This window comes from Lepidochelys kempii, chromosome 14, assembly GCF_965140265.1.
Source record: "Lepidochelys kempii isolate rLepKem1 chromosome 14, rLepKem1.hap2, whole genome shotgun sequence".
NCBI classification, from domain to species: domain Eukaryota; kingdom Metazoa; phylum Chordata; order Testudines; family Cheloniidae; genus Lepidochelys; species Lepidochelys kempii.
In genome coordinates this window covers 1,258,996-1,273,611 of record NC_133269.1, presented here as the reverse complement: position 1 = coordinate 1,273,611, position 14,616 = coordinate 1,258,996, and the positions used below count along the sequence as shown (strand labels likewise).

The 14,616-nt window shown below is 44.6% G+C and overlaps 1 protein-coding gene across 1 annotated transcript in view; it reads left to right on the top strand.

Annotated features, from left to right (window-relative positions):
• DNAH17 (dynein axonemal heavy chain 17) overlaps positions 1 to 14,616 on the top strand; it is a 103,648-nt gene that overhangs the window by 8,696 nt on the left and 80,336 nt on the right. Inside the window, exons 10-18 of the mRNA XM_073310983.1 lie at positions 5,792 to 5,959; positions 6,209 to 6,325; positions 7,393 to 7,658; positions 7,858 to 8,053; positions 8,369 to 8,515; positions 9,008 to 9,116; positions 10,128 to 10,231; positions 10,362 to 10,502; positions 11,126 to 11,269. Of these exons, the coding sequence (XP_073167084.1) occupies positions 5,792 to 5,959; positions 6,209 to 6,325; positions 7,393 to 7,658; positions 7,858 to 8,053; positions 8,369 to 8,515; positions 9,008 to 9,116; positions 10,128 to 10,231; positions 10,362 to 10,502; positions 11,126 to 11,269 (1,392 nt within the window). The remainder of the gene's footprint in view (positions 1 to 5,791; positions 5,960 to 6,208; positions 6,326 to 7,392; positions 7,659 to 7,857; positions 8,054 to 8,368; positions 8,516 to 9,007; positions 9,117 to 10,127; positions 10,232 to 10,361; positions 10,503 to 11,125; positions 11,270 to 14,616) is intronic.

Genomic DNA, 14,616 nt, shown 5'->3' with positions numbered 1-14,616 from the left:
TCACAAGGAAGCATTGACTTCTGAGGGCCTCTCTACACTGGATCCAACAGTGTGTGTGGAGAAGAGTCTCTGTAAATACAGTTAAATGTTAGTTAGAATTCAGGGATTCGCCCTGAATGGGTTCCCCTCCACATACTTCTCCATATGGGACTCATATCGTGCCCAGGATTCCAGGCTTCCAGAGCTGTATCTCCTGCCAGGGGCCTTCCTGGTCTGCACTGACCATCAGAGGTTGATGGGGATAGATATATTACTCCAGAGGGTGTCATCCTTCCAGAGCCACAATCTTACCTCTGATCAGAACCAGTCCTTACAAGGCAGAGGGACACTGCCGGTGTATGAATGCTATGAAAGGGGAAATCAAACCCCTGTTCCTTCTACCAGTGGGGGCATTTCAATGTCTATGGTATGGATGGCACCACTATTAGATCTGGATCCTACATGTTCCTCCTCAGGGGATCTGACATTGGGGATGGACTGATATCACTCCCACTGAGAGACATGACCCCAGATAGAGGATCCAGAATCTCTTCTCCCTCCCTCCCTCCCTCCCTCTGACCCTGTAAGAGGTTGTATCCCTCTTGGAACTATTGGTATCCTATGCCTTAGGGGCTGCCTCAACCAGTGTCGGATCGTGGGGACCTGTGCGTGCAATATCCTGAATCAGTACAGTCCCATTGGGAGTCACATTATCCTTCCCCGAGATCTCTCTGAGCTCCCCAAGACCCATGGAGGAGGAAGAGCTGGATCCGGTAGTACCATGGTGCCAACAGAGTATCCGCATCAGTCTCCTGATGAAGCCACTATTCCAGCCCCAACTTCTCTGCCAGATGGCCTCAAACAGTTTCAAGACCTTTTGAGGAGGGTTTCTGATATGCTCCAGATTCCTCTGGAGGAAGGAAGTCCAAGAGACACCTCACAAACTCCTTGATAGTATACACATTGCGTGGCCTAGTAGGGTGGTGCTTCCCCTTAATGAGGCCATCTGAGAGTCTGCCAGAGTCATGTGGCACCTACTCCTAAGAGAGCAGAAAAGAAGTACTTTGTCCCAGCCAACAGAACAGAGTTTTGTTCGCACCTCCTGTCCCCAACTCTTTGGTTATTCAAATTCCCACTGAAGGATGTAGGCAACAGCAAACATGTCCACTCCTTCAGATAAAGATGCTAAGCATTTGGACCTCCTCAGAAGGAAGGTATTTACTTCAACCAGCCTGCAATTCCAAATAGCCAATTACTAGCCAATTACCAGCCGATTCCTTTCAAAGTACAATTTTATTAATTATTCAAAGTTTTCAGAATTCAGAGACAAGCTCCCTCAGGAGGACAGGGCACAATTTCAAGCCTTTATTGTGGAGGGTAGATTGGTTGCCAGATCCTCCCTCCAAGCCATACCAGATGCAGCTGACACAGACTCTCAATCAATGGTGACTGCTCTCATCATGCATAGGGAGTCCTGGCTTCATTCCTCAGGATTTGCCAGGGAAGTTCAATCCACAGTGGAGGATTTGCCCATTGACAGGAAGAACTTATTTGGTCAAAAGATGAATGAGTATTCCACTCATTAAAAAACTCTAGGGCAGCCCTCCATGCCTTGAGGATCTACACTCTAGCACCAAAAGGCAAGTATGATGGACAGCCTTACAACCTATACCAGCACCACAGCCCTTCTAACACCAGACGGGATTTGAACCACCACAAAAGCAGCAGAGGATGCAACAGAACAAACACACAGCTGCTACTCCTTCCAGCTGCAACCTCCCATCAAGAAATACTTATGATAGGGCTGCCAACAGCTGTGAACCAGTCCTGATGCCATGTCCTACCACTTCCAAGAGCCAGTTTGGTGATGGCCTTGTCCATTTTTCCATACCTGGTGGATAACAGACAGACAAGTTCTTGACATCATTCACTTTGGCTGCATCTTAGTTCCTCTCTCCTGTGCCTCTTCAGGGACCACTCTCACAAGAGGATACTCATTCAGGACATAGACTCCCTACTTCCGTGAGGAGCCATAGAGCTGTTACCACCTCAACATCAGGAAAAGGGATTTTATTCCAAATATTTCCTCATTCCTGAGAAAAAGGGAGGATGGAGACCCATTGCAGATGTCAAACAAATCAATGCCTGTAGCTAGAGATTGAGATTTAGGATGATCACCATGGCATCAGTAACTCTGTCCCTAAACAAAAATGGCTGGTTCACGGCTGTTTGCATGAAAGGTATCTATCTTCACCTGTGAGATGGATGTACGTCTATATGATCCCTGAGGTTTCTATAGGTCCTAACCATTATCAGGGTGTTCCCCTTCGGAGTAGTGACAGTGACCACAGTGTTTACAAAGGTGCTTTCAGCAATGGCATCACGGCTCGTCTGTCTTTTCTTTTCTAGACAATTGGCTGTTGATGGGGAGATCTCCTCAGCAGCTATTGAAAGCAACTAAATCGCTGCTCAGTCTTCTAGCAACACTGGGAATCTGTGTTGACACGTAAAAAGCTCATTTTAGTTCTAATGCAGATCATAGAATTTATCAGAGCAACTCTGGACACTGTCAGTGCCAGAGCATACCTCCTGTGGACAGATTTCAATCAATGACGTGTTTGATCAGTCAGCTCAGAAAGCCCACTGGTGTCGGTTCATGCATGTCTCAGCCTCCTTGGATCACATGACATCCTGTGCCTACATGACACTGTTTGTGAGACTTCATCTTCACTGTCTACAAGCTTGGCTTCAAATGGTATACATGCAGTGCAGACACATGGCCAAGTTAGACTCCCGGAGTGTGGGGGACTCTACCTTTGGGAGAGCAGGGGTGTGTGGGAGCTCCCTTCACTCTTCCCCACCCTAGAAAATATTGATCCCAGAGGTGCCCCTCTGGATGAACATACAGCACAGGAACATGGACTTCTCAAGAGTCCAGGATGCACATAGGCCATCTGGAGCTGAGAGCTGTCTGAGAGGCCTTCACACCATTTTTACTGTTCATACTAGCCCAGCATATTCAGGTGATAGCAAACGACATGACAACTGTGTTCTACATCAACAAGCATGGGGGAGCTAGGTCTAAACCGCCTCCCCCCCAAGTGAATAGAGGCAGTCAGCCTGTGGAGCTGGGGTATTTGACACCAGCTGACTATATCTCCAGGAATATATAATGTGTTAGGGGACGGCCTCAGCAGGCACTTCTCGATTGACCACGAATGGGAGCTGTGATAATGGGGCCTACACCTTTACTCTAATTGCGATCTTCTCTGTGAAAATTCATAAAATGTCACAATAACCTATAACAAATGTTGATGGGAAAAGGTATGAAAAGGATACAGAAAAACTGAATTAGTATAAACAAAAAATGGCCTACTGATACGGGTCTCAGGGACTGTTGAAATTATGCTAGTACAGATGATGTGGAGCTGGAAGTTTATAAACTACAGATTGGTGAGTCAGATATTAGGCCTAATTGGTGGATAAAATAATGAAGGTATGGGATATTTTCCCATCACTGCCTTTATAGACCCTTCAAGATAGAAGAACAGATGGAGAAGAACAGACGGACACTACTGGAGCAAACTTTCACCATCATGGCTGCCACTTCCACCATCTCCTGGGACCCTGGACCTTCTTAGCCGTAATCCTGAGGGAAGTCCTGACCAGCTCTGGTCAAAGAGAGGGATCCAGATGATGTTTCCATCCTTGGCAGGTCCAGCTGAATCCTCAACACCACTTGGGATGACATGGGATTGGACATTAGCAGCAGCAGCTTCAGCCCATTTCAACTAACTTCTTTCCTTGTCCCCAGAAGGACACTTATCGCCATCTGTGATACCATCTGAGAGACTGTCAAATAAAGGGATTATTCTTTCTAAAACCAGCTCCAGCTAATGACAAAGGGAACAAGAAATGTTGTTAAAATAAAAGCTTTACTTAACGTTTCAAATGCTTTAACTATTTTACCTTCTTTTCTGTATCTTTAGTAAAAGGTTAAAGTGATTGTTAATGTTGCATTTGCCATGGTACTAAGCAAGCTGAGATCTGTGTATGCCAGTCCCCGGACCTAGGTTAACACTGTGTAATGTTGGACAGGGAGGGAGTTCCTAAACACCTTTTAACTCAATATTCGTACAACAGACCTACATGATTCCTGAAGAGCATATTCAGGCACTGGGGATCTCCTTTCAACAATAGCAAGAAGGAATCCACCAGAAAGTGCTATTGAGCTAAGAGATTCTTCTCTCTGGATTCATCAGTGCCAGCTTTCCCCAGAGGAACCAGACATTCCCACTATTGTAAACAAGCTCTCTGAGTGTGCTTGGCAGTGATTAATGCCTGTAACCCTCCCGCTGACTATTGCTCCATTTGCTCCCTGCAGGGACTGTGCTTTCTAAGGGGTCTCGCCAGAACCATCCCTCCAGTAACTAAACTTGCTCCAACATGGGATCTTAACTTAGTCCTCTGGCTGCCAACTGAGTCCCCATCTGAAACTTCACCAACATGTTTGCAAACCCATTTATCTATGAAAGCCACCTTCCTAGTGGCCATCACTTTGGCTGGAAGGGTAGGAGAACTAGGGCCCTTATGGCTGATCCTCCATACGCAATATTCCAGAAGGCTAAGAGTGCATCCAAGATTGACCCCACCCAAATTAATCTTGGACTGTCACCTAACCCAGACAACATACTTACCTGTGGTTTTTCCCAAGGTACACACCAGTAATTGGGATAGGAGATTCCATTCCATTGGCATTCTACCTACCAAGAACAAAATCCTTTAGGAAATTGCTTAAACGGTTTGTTTCACTGGGGAAGTGCTGAAGGGAGAAGTGACTCTTTCTAGTGGATTTCAGGCTGTATCCTACTCTCTGACCGGTTAGCAGAGAGGCCTCCAGAAGGTGTGAAAGCCCACTCTACAGGAACCAAGACACCTGCTGTAGCCTTGCTGTGTGAGGTGCCACTCACTGCCATCTGTGAAGTGGCAATGTGGAGCTCTGTCATGCCTTCACAAGGCATTACAGGCTCATGAAAGCTTCTGCAGCTGATGCATCCTTTGGTTTGGTCCTTTTGTCATTAGCATCCTCATGCCTTCCTCCTCAATGAGTGCTGCTTGTCAGTCACCCACAGTGCCATACACATAGGGACCAATACTCGAAGAAGAAAGAGAGGTTTTGTACCTGTGCAGTAACCAGTGTTCTTCGAGATGTGTGGTCCCTATCTGTATTCCACCACCCATCCTCTTTCCCCGCTGCTTTGGATCCTTACAGTTCATGGGAGAGAAGGAACAGGAGATGTGGTTGGTCTGTGCCACCCCTTCTCCCCTTGGTTTGGAGCATGAGGAGAGGAAGGAGGCAGGTGCAGACCAAGAGGCATAGCTAGGAAGAATTGTCTGGTCTCAGGCACGTGGAGCATGTACATCTCCCACATGGAATACAGATAGGGACCCTCTCATTCATCACGCAGGCCCTGATTCACTACGGCACTTAAGCGTGTGCCTAAATGTAAGTACATAACTAGTCCCATTAAGCTAGATGTGTGCTTAAGTACCTGGCTGAATCGGGGTTTCTGTTTTCCCTTATGCAAAGGGAAGGAGATAATACTTTGAAGTCCTCTGATGAAAGACACTAAGCACAACATAGAATTTGGATTATTATTAGTTATTTAGCACCTGCATTTTTCTTCTTGATCCCCAAGTCCCATGGATTCTGTGTCCGGTGCCTGTTCTCTTTCAAGAGAACCCTGACATGTAGGTAACAGCATTTTGATATGAAGATTTATTGAGTGTGATGGTTGTTTCTGTTCATTAGGAGTTGTATGTAACAACAATCGAATTTCTGAAGCTGGAGAAAATTGAGTTGGGAGGTGTGAGAGGAAACATCCTTGGGAGCATGGTGTTTCAGATTTATGAGGAAATCTCTGAACTCATTAAGGTTTTTGCTGATTGCAAATATGATCCCTTAGATCCTGCAGAAGAGGTGAGTAAATGTTAGTATGAAAAATGTGTTCATTTGTTAGATGAATAAATTACTTGCTTTGAACAAGGCAGAGGACCTGCATATTAGAATAGTCACCATGGCAACAAATGTACTTACTTTAGGAAAAAAACCTCTGGTCTTAGCACTCATCCATAAAATCAGTTCATTTAAATTGAATGGTTCTCTATATAAAATACCTAAGCATGACTTAATCCTATTATTTGAATCCTTTGTTCTTTTTACTGACAGGAATTTGATGAAGATTTTACAGAGTTCCAGACCAAAATTCAGGATTTGGATAGAAGATTGGCAACCATTTTTTCTCAGGGATTTAATGACTGTAATAGTATTGAATCTGCTGTCAAGGTATAAATGTGCGTGTATGGTTGGTGTGCCTCTTTTCTAGCAAGAGTGTTAGCACATACCCTAATGAGGGTGACTTTGCTTTGGGCTCTGATACCAAATCTATGAATACTCTTGTCAGTTAAGATGTTTCTGTATTTATATATACATTAAAATAATGATGAAAGGTTCAAGACTTTCAAAAGCTACTTTAGAGATTTTGGGGGCCCAACTTGAGATACTTCAAAGGGGCCTGATTTTCCTTAGAGGAGCCAGATTCTGTCGGGGTGAGTGCGGGTCAGACAGATGCTAATGGCGAGGGAGTGTCACAGAGGAAGATGTTAACTTAGAATGTAAATATTAGAGCTGGTCAAAAACATTTTCAGTGGAGCTGTTTTCCATCAGAAAATGCAGTTTTGTCAAAATAATTTTTTTTTTTTTGCAGGAACTTGTCAATTTCGATGACATTTTCAACAGGAAAAAGCCTATGTGAATTAATTGTTTCAGCTTTTTTATTTAATTTCAACAATGCTGAAGTGTTTTTTGACATTTTCATTTCAAGCAATTTCATTTAGACTGTTCTAGGATATTAAAATGTTAAATGTAATATGTATATCATTAATATTGTAGTTTATAGTCAACATTTTAATATCCTAGAACAGTCTAAATGAAATGAATTGACATCAAACAAATGTTTTGATGGTTGTGAATAAGAATGTTTTGAAGTTTTGATGTGGAAAATTTTTTTAATTTCAGCTTTTTGCTCCAATTTAGAACTTTTTTTTTTCAAAATTTGGGAATTTCCTATGGCATGGAAATTCCGATTTCCTGCTCTAGTATCTATCCAGTCTCCTGCACGTGGACCAGGTGGAGAGATGAGGCCATTTAACTGAAGTGGTTTGTGGAAGGGCCCTGTGAAAGAGGTGAATCTTTAGGTGATCCAGTATTTGTGAAGTAGATGAAAGGCATTATATACATCTAGAGCGATTTGAGCATAATTTAACTAATGCCTCTTGGAGCTGCATTCTCAATAGACTATGTCTGCAGATACGTTGATGTATAAACAGCTTACCAATTTCTTTGTTCTTTAGCAAATACACATGTTTGGATCACTATTGGACCGACCTCTGATAAAGGCAGAAGTGTCCCCTCACTACTCCACCCTTTTGGAAATGTTTAATGTTGAATTGGACAATGCAAAGATAATGTATGATGCCCAGATAGCGGCCACAAAATCTGGAGGTGTGCCGCCTATCAGCAAAAATATGCCTCCTGTTGCTGGGCAGCTGAAGTGGGCTCTGGAGCTCCAAGAAAGACTAGAGACTCCAATGACGGAGTTGCAAGCCATTGATCACCCGTAAGTAAGTTTTGTTGGCGTCTTGCACTTTAGGATATGCTGTTATCCAGTGTATGTACGACAGAGCATCAATGATAATTTACAGAGGGCAAAGCACATATCCACTGAGACCACCAAGCTTCTGTTTGGCATGGTGATTAAATCCCATGATCTATCAGTGTATCTGTTTCGTCAATTGCAACTTTTACTTTGGTTACAGTGTTATGGTCAGTGCTGAAGCTAAACTGGTGTCCGAGAAGTATAAGGAGATGATGCGTTTGCTGCAGAATTACCGAGAGAAGACCTATGAAGAGTGGATAAGTCGAGTCGATACAGACTGCCAATTTAACCTCCAACAGCCGCTGATACTGAGAGATCCAGACGGTAATCTTATCAGCGTGAACTTCAGCAAGGAGGTGGGTGGCACCATGCTTGTACACAAAGCTGTCTTGTTGAAATCAGTCCAGGCAGAAATGAAATATTTGTAGCAGATACTGTATGAGCCCTGTTCTGTTAGTGTCTGTTTTATTTTGACTACTACTGCTGAGACAGACCCCTTACAGTAACCTTGCTGCGTTTGTGTGCTGGTTTGGACTGGCACCTCACTGAATAGCAGCGATAAACCATTTGGACTCATACCTGATTTTTCTTGAGAGATTTTCAATATGGGATGATGCTGAAGCTTCTCCTTTTATGAATAGGTAATTATTTCTAATTATTGTATTTCGTAGCTAGTTGCTGTCCTACGTGAAGTCAAGTATTTGAATTTTCAGAAGCAGAAAGATATTCCAGATAGTGCTGGCAATCTCTTTTCTCAAAATGAAACTTTCCGGAAGTTTGTGGGCAATCTGGATCTCATTGTCGGTTGGTACAATAAGGCAAGTTGGAAAGATAACAAAATGGTGAAACCGGATCAGTGTGTGTCTGTCTCGCTGCCTTGTTTAGAAGAGTTCAATCCCAGTTTGTACAAAACTGGGTAACCCTTTAAAGTAGTGCTCCAACTATGATAAAATGGGTTGTAAGAATTCCAGGTGGTTTGAAGAAACTGTCCTGTGTAACTAGCACTGCTTCATGGCTTAGCACTGCAGGAGAGAGCTGCCTATCTTAGGGTTTCAGATTGCTGCACATCACTGTGATAGTTGAGAGCACGTCACTTGCTGGGGCCTCTTACATGTCACCAATGCTGTTCTACCCTTCCAGCCTGTCTGTGGGAATGTGAGGCCTCCATTTCTCCCTCTGAAACCAGCTAAGATGGTTCAAACATAGGTGTGCTCTGAAAAGGCTGCTTTTCAGCAGATAAGGCAGCCGCTCACCCTTCGCCCCACAGAACTGTTTTTGGATCCTAAGCCAGTGATGCTTTTGTTTTCCAGATCAAGACCACCATACTGTCAGTAGAGCTTCCACTGGTCAAGCAGGAGTTAGAGGAGAATGATGTCAAGCTGCAGAAAGCCGAAACCACCTTGTTTTGGAGCAATGAAGGTACAAAGTCAGGCACTTCATCATTACCTGTTTCCAGATGACAACATTTTTCTGTGTGTGTTTTGGGGAGAATCCCCTGCTTCATAACATTAGAGCCATTTGTTTGCCTTTATTTCCTTGGCCCAAAGGACTCGGGTTGGGCCGGCATGTTCTCGGGCCCTAGAAGGGCTTTGATGTTGCTGACATGGGGGCTCTTCGAGGCTATTGCTGGGTCTTCAAGAGCCAGTCACTGACAGAGATGCAGAGTGGTTCTGTCTGCCCCCCAGGCCGAGCACACAGTGCTCCCAGCCCAGGGAGTGAAGGCTTATACAGCTGCTTATTTGCTGGGCTAGCCGTGCTTCTCTGTGTTGATTTGCAGATGTCGTTTTTGAGGCATTTACCTTAATTCCTCCAAAGTGAGTCCTTTAAGAGATCCCCACTCCCAAGGTCTGTACCCTGTGTGGGTGACTACAGTCTTTGAGCACCTGCCACTAGCATGTAGAGTACACCTGCCATTGCTAAGTAGGCTAGCAGCTCCTGCCTCCTTCCTCATTACTGACACTAAACTACTCTGAGTCCGAGCTTATTCCACAGAGGCAATTGGAGAATATAGAAGCCCTGCCAGATCCCATTCATTATGAAAAGCCTTTCTGTCCTGCATGGATCAAGAATATACTGGGATTAGCAGGAAGAATTTGCAATGTTTTCATTAATCTTCTACCTTTTGGGGTCTAAGAAAGGACTAAAGATGGGAGGCAGTAGGGGTGTTAGACCCACTGAGCAGAGGCTGTGGGGTGCTGACATTCTGTTGTGTGGCAGCCAAAGCCTTCAGTTAGGGAAGCCGCACCTGCCACGTGCATAAAGCAGAGCATGGATCCACTGTCAGATTTACCATCTGAGAATACAAATTACAGGTAAATTTCTTTTGTATCTCTCCTCAACAATCTGATGATCAGAGCCATCAGGCAGACAGTTACTTTGATGTCTGGAGACCTTATCTGCCTACTAGCTAGAAATGCATTTTTCTCTTAGGTGTTATGGAATACATTCAAGAGATGAGAAATGTCTTGCATGATTTAGAAGCAAGAATCCAGAAAACTAAGTTAAATGTGGAGAATATCAACCAGCTTATGCAGGTGGGTGACAGATTTTTCCAGGCACTTTTGAAAATAACATTCTTGGTATATATTAAATCTCTCTCCTCTCCAGGCATAGTATTTCCCAAGGGTAATAAAAGTGCATCTTTTAGGTCTTTTTTCCTTACAGGAATGGTCAGCCAGTCCTCTATTTGAAAGGAAAGACAATAAGGAAACGTCTCTCTTAGACTTGGATGGAAAAGGTCATACCATAAACAAACGGTATGCAGCAATTAAAGATGCTGGACAAAAGATTCAGACTATGCTTATGGTAAGAAACTAGGAAAGATAAACTCAATCTAGTTGGAACTGTTTTAACAATAGTTAATTATATCTAGCACTTATGCGCTGTAGCACTTTTAAACTTCAAACCACTTCCACATACTAATGTTTTCCATGTGTGGATGTGAATGGTGGACTCAAACTATCTGGGGCACAACCTTGAAGTCTTTACTCTGGCAAAACTCCCACAGAAGTCAATGGTCGTTATAGCTCAGTAAGGACTTCATGCATGAGCCTGTAGTGCTTTGTTAAAGACCTTTGGCGGGATTCATTTATTGTTTGTTTTTTCTCATGTTGCTCCTGTACAACTGAGATAAGAGAAGTCTATATGTCAGCTGTCTGGGGGGGATTTTTGACACATGTATGACTTTTTGGCATGACCTGGGGACAGTTTCTTTTCAGAGGGCATTACATTAAAGTTTTTTCTTTCCCTTACATTCAAATGGAATTGTAGAGAATGGCCAGGGAAGCAACTACATAGACATTAGGTACCAGAAAACTAGACTTTTAACTTAATCAAATGTTCAGTCCCGTTTTTCACTGAAAGAAGGTAGGGCATTTGCCTGACCATTTATCAAACAAAAAGTTAATATAGCTTGTTTCTTTTTGCAGGAGAATGCAGACTTATTTAAGACTGATAAGACATCCCAAACATGGCAAGACTATGTGGAATATGTGGATGACATGGTTTTAGATGGATTCTTCCAGTTTATTCGCAAATCTTTACAGTTTCTGCTCACTAACATGGCAGCTGATGTATGTTATCCAGTTTCCTCTTCCCTTTTATGACATGTCAGTGTTTGCACATATATAATGCACGTGCCACTATTATTTATGAGTTATTTAAGGAAACCACCATTTTTCTGATTTCTTAAAACATCTCTTGAAGTTACATTGCATGCACTGAATTTATTGTCTCAGTACATACTATAAAGGTCTGTCCACAGGACAGCTGCAACCATGCTTTTGTACTTGTTAGTGGCCTGGCTATTGTAATCAGTTACAAACAACGTGGTTCAGTATGTGACGTGCCCCTACCCTCCCACCTCTTATTTGCCATTGCAGCCATCTGAGCATGTGCACACCAATCCCTCTGTGGATGTGCAAGTGAATTCTGGGACAATTTAGGCCACTATCCCATAGTGCTTCAGCAGCTGCTGAGCAGAGGATTGTGGGTCTTTGAAATTGCTAATTATCATAGAATCATAGAATCATAGAATATCAGGGTTGGAAGGGACCCCAGAAGGTCATCTAGTCCAACCCCCTGCTCAAAGCAGGACCAATTCCCAGTTAAATCATCCCAGCCAGGGCTTTGTCAAGCCTGACCTTAAAAACCTCTAAGGAAGGAGATTCTACCACCTCCCTAGGTAACGCATTCCAGTGTTTCACCACCCTCTTAGTGAAAAAGTTTTTCCTAATATCCAATCTAAACCTCCCCCACTGCAACTTGAGACCATTACTCCTCGTTCTGTCATCTGCTACCATTGAGAACAGTCTAGAGCCATCCTCTTTGGAACCCCCTTTCAGGTAGTTGAAAGCAGCTATCAAATCCCCCCTCATTCTTCTCTTCTGCAGGCTAAACAATCCCAGCTCCCTCAGCCTCTCCTCATAAGTCATGTGTTCCAGTCCCCTAATCATTTTTGTTGCCCTTCGCTGGACTCTCTCCAATTTATCCACATCCTTCTTGAAGTGTGGGGCCCAAAACTGGACACAGTACTCCAGATGAGGCCTCACCAATGTCGAATAGAGGGGAACGATCACGTCCCTCGATCTGCTCGCTATGCCCCTACTTATACATCCCAAAATGCCATTGGCCTTCTTGGCAACAAGGGCACACTGCTGACTCATATCCAGCTTCTCGTCCACTGTCACCCCTAGGTCCTTTTCTGCAGAACTGCTGCCTAGCCATTCGGTCCCTAGTCTGTAGCTGTGCATTGGGTTCTTCCGTCCTAAGTGCAGGACCCTGCACTTATCCTTATTGAACCTCATCAGATTCCTTTTGGCCCAATCTTCCAATTGGTCTAGGTCCTTCTGTATCCTATCCCTCCCCTCCAGCGTATCTACCACTCCTCCCAGTTTAGTATCATCCGCAAATTTGCTGAGAGTGCAATCCACACCATCCTCCAGATCATTTATGAAGATATTGAATAAAACCGGCCCCAGGACCGACCCTTGGGGCACTCCACTTGATACCGGCTGCCAACTAGACATGGAGCCATTGATCACTACCCGTTGAGCCCGACAATTTAGCCAGCTTTCTACCCACCTTATAGTGCATTCATCCAGCCCATACTTCCTTAACTTGCTGACAAGAATACTATGGGAGACCGTGTCAAAAGCTTTGCTAAAGTCAAGAAACAATACATCCACTGCTTTCCCTTCATCCACAGAACCAGTAATCTCATCATAAAAGGCGATTAGATTAGTCAGGCATGACCTTCCCTTGGTGAATCCATGCTGGCTGTTCCTGATCACTTTCCTCTCATGCAAGTGCTTCAGGATTGATTCTTTGAGGACCTGCTCCATGATTTTTCCAGGGACTGAGGTGAGGCTGACTGGCCTGTAGTTCCCAGGATCTTCCTTCTTCCCTTTTTTAAAGATTGGCACTACATTAGCCTTTTTCCAGTCATCCGGGACTTCCCCGGTTCGCCACGAGTTTTCAAAGATAATGGCCAGTGGCTCTGCAATCACAGCCGCCAATTTCTTCAGCACTCTCGGATGCAACTCGTCCGGCCCCATGGACTTGTGCACGTCCAGCTTTTCTAAATAGTCCCTAACCGCCTCTATCTCCACAGAGGGCTGGCCATCTCTTCCCCATTTTGTGATGCCCAGCGCAGCAGTCTGGGAGCTGACCTTGTTAGTGAAAACAGAGGCAAAAAAAGCATTGAGTACATTAGCTTTTTCCACATCCTCTGTCACTAGGTTGCCTCCCTCATTCAGTAAGGGGCCCACACATTCCTTGGCTTTCTTCTTGTTGCCAACATACCTGAAGAAACCCTTCTTGTTACTCTTGACATCTCTGGCTAGCTGCAGCTCCAGGTGCGATTTGGCCCTCCTGATAACATTCCTACATGCCCGAGCAATATTTTTATACTCTTCCCTGGTCATATGTCCAACCTTCCACTTCTTGTAAGCTTCTTTTTTATGTTTAAGATCCGCTAGGATTTCACCATTAAGCCAAGTTGGTCGCCTGCCATATTTACTATTCTTTCGACTCATCGGGATGGTTTGTCCCTGTAACCTCAACAGGGATTCCTTGAAATACAGCCAGCTCTCCTGGACTCCTTTCCCCTTCAAGTTAGTCCCCCAGGGGATCCTGGCCATCCGTTCCCTGAGGGAGTCGAAGTCTGCTTTCCTGAAGTCCAGGGTCCGTATCCTGCTGCTTACCTTTGTTCCCTGCGTTATAATAAAGAGGGGAACAAAAGAGGAGAGCTTGGGAGCAGAGGTGGGGAGTTCAGATTAGCCCAGGTGTGGAGTTGGGAGCAGGGGTCCAGGAGCAAATGGTGTTGCTCTGGCAGAGGGCAAAGAGACTGCAGAGAGAGGACAGGATGAGGGTGGTGAATGGTTACTTGTGACCACACACATGCGCCCACTGACAAAGAGCAGACGGTCAAGGACCAAGCCCTAGAAGAGACGCCTTCAGAAAGTGAGAGGGAGGAGAAGTGCCCCGCTGAGACAGTGGAGGAGTCCCTAGTTCCATCTGCAGCCCTGCGCTGTCTCCTCCATTCCGAGTTTCTCCTCTGCTCTGCAGTCATGAATCAGCCTCTTCTCCCCTGTGCTGCCCCTTCTGTCTTGTCCCAGATGCCTCATCGTGTAACCTGCTTAATGTGGCCAAACTGAGCTCCTGTTTCCTTCTAAACACTTTGTACCCTTTCCTCTTTCACCATTGAGCCCTCACCATGTTCCCCTCCCTGTCTCTAGGCCATAACATCAGTGTGTCTCCTCTACCCCCACACATCCAGGGTGCCACTGAATTGCTCAGATACTGTGGTAATGAGCATAGTCCAAGAACCTGTATAGAATGGAATAGCAAAGAAATCTGGCCCTGATCATTAAAATGCTCTGTGCCCTTAATTTCTGCCTCAAGATCTACTGCAGTAGCC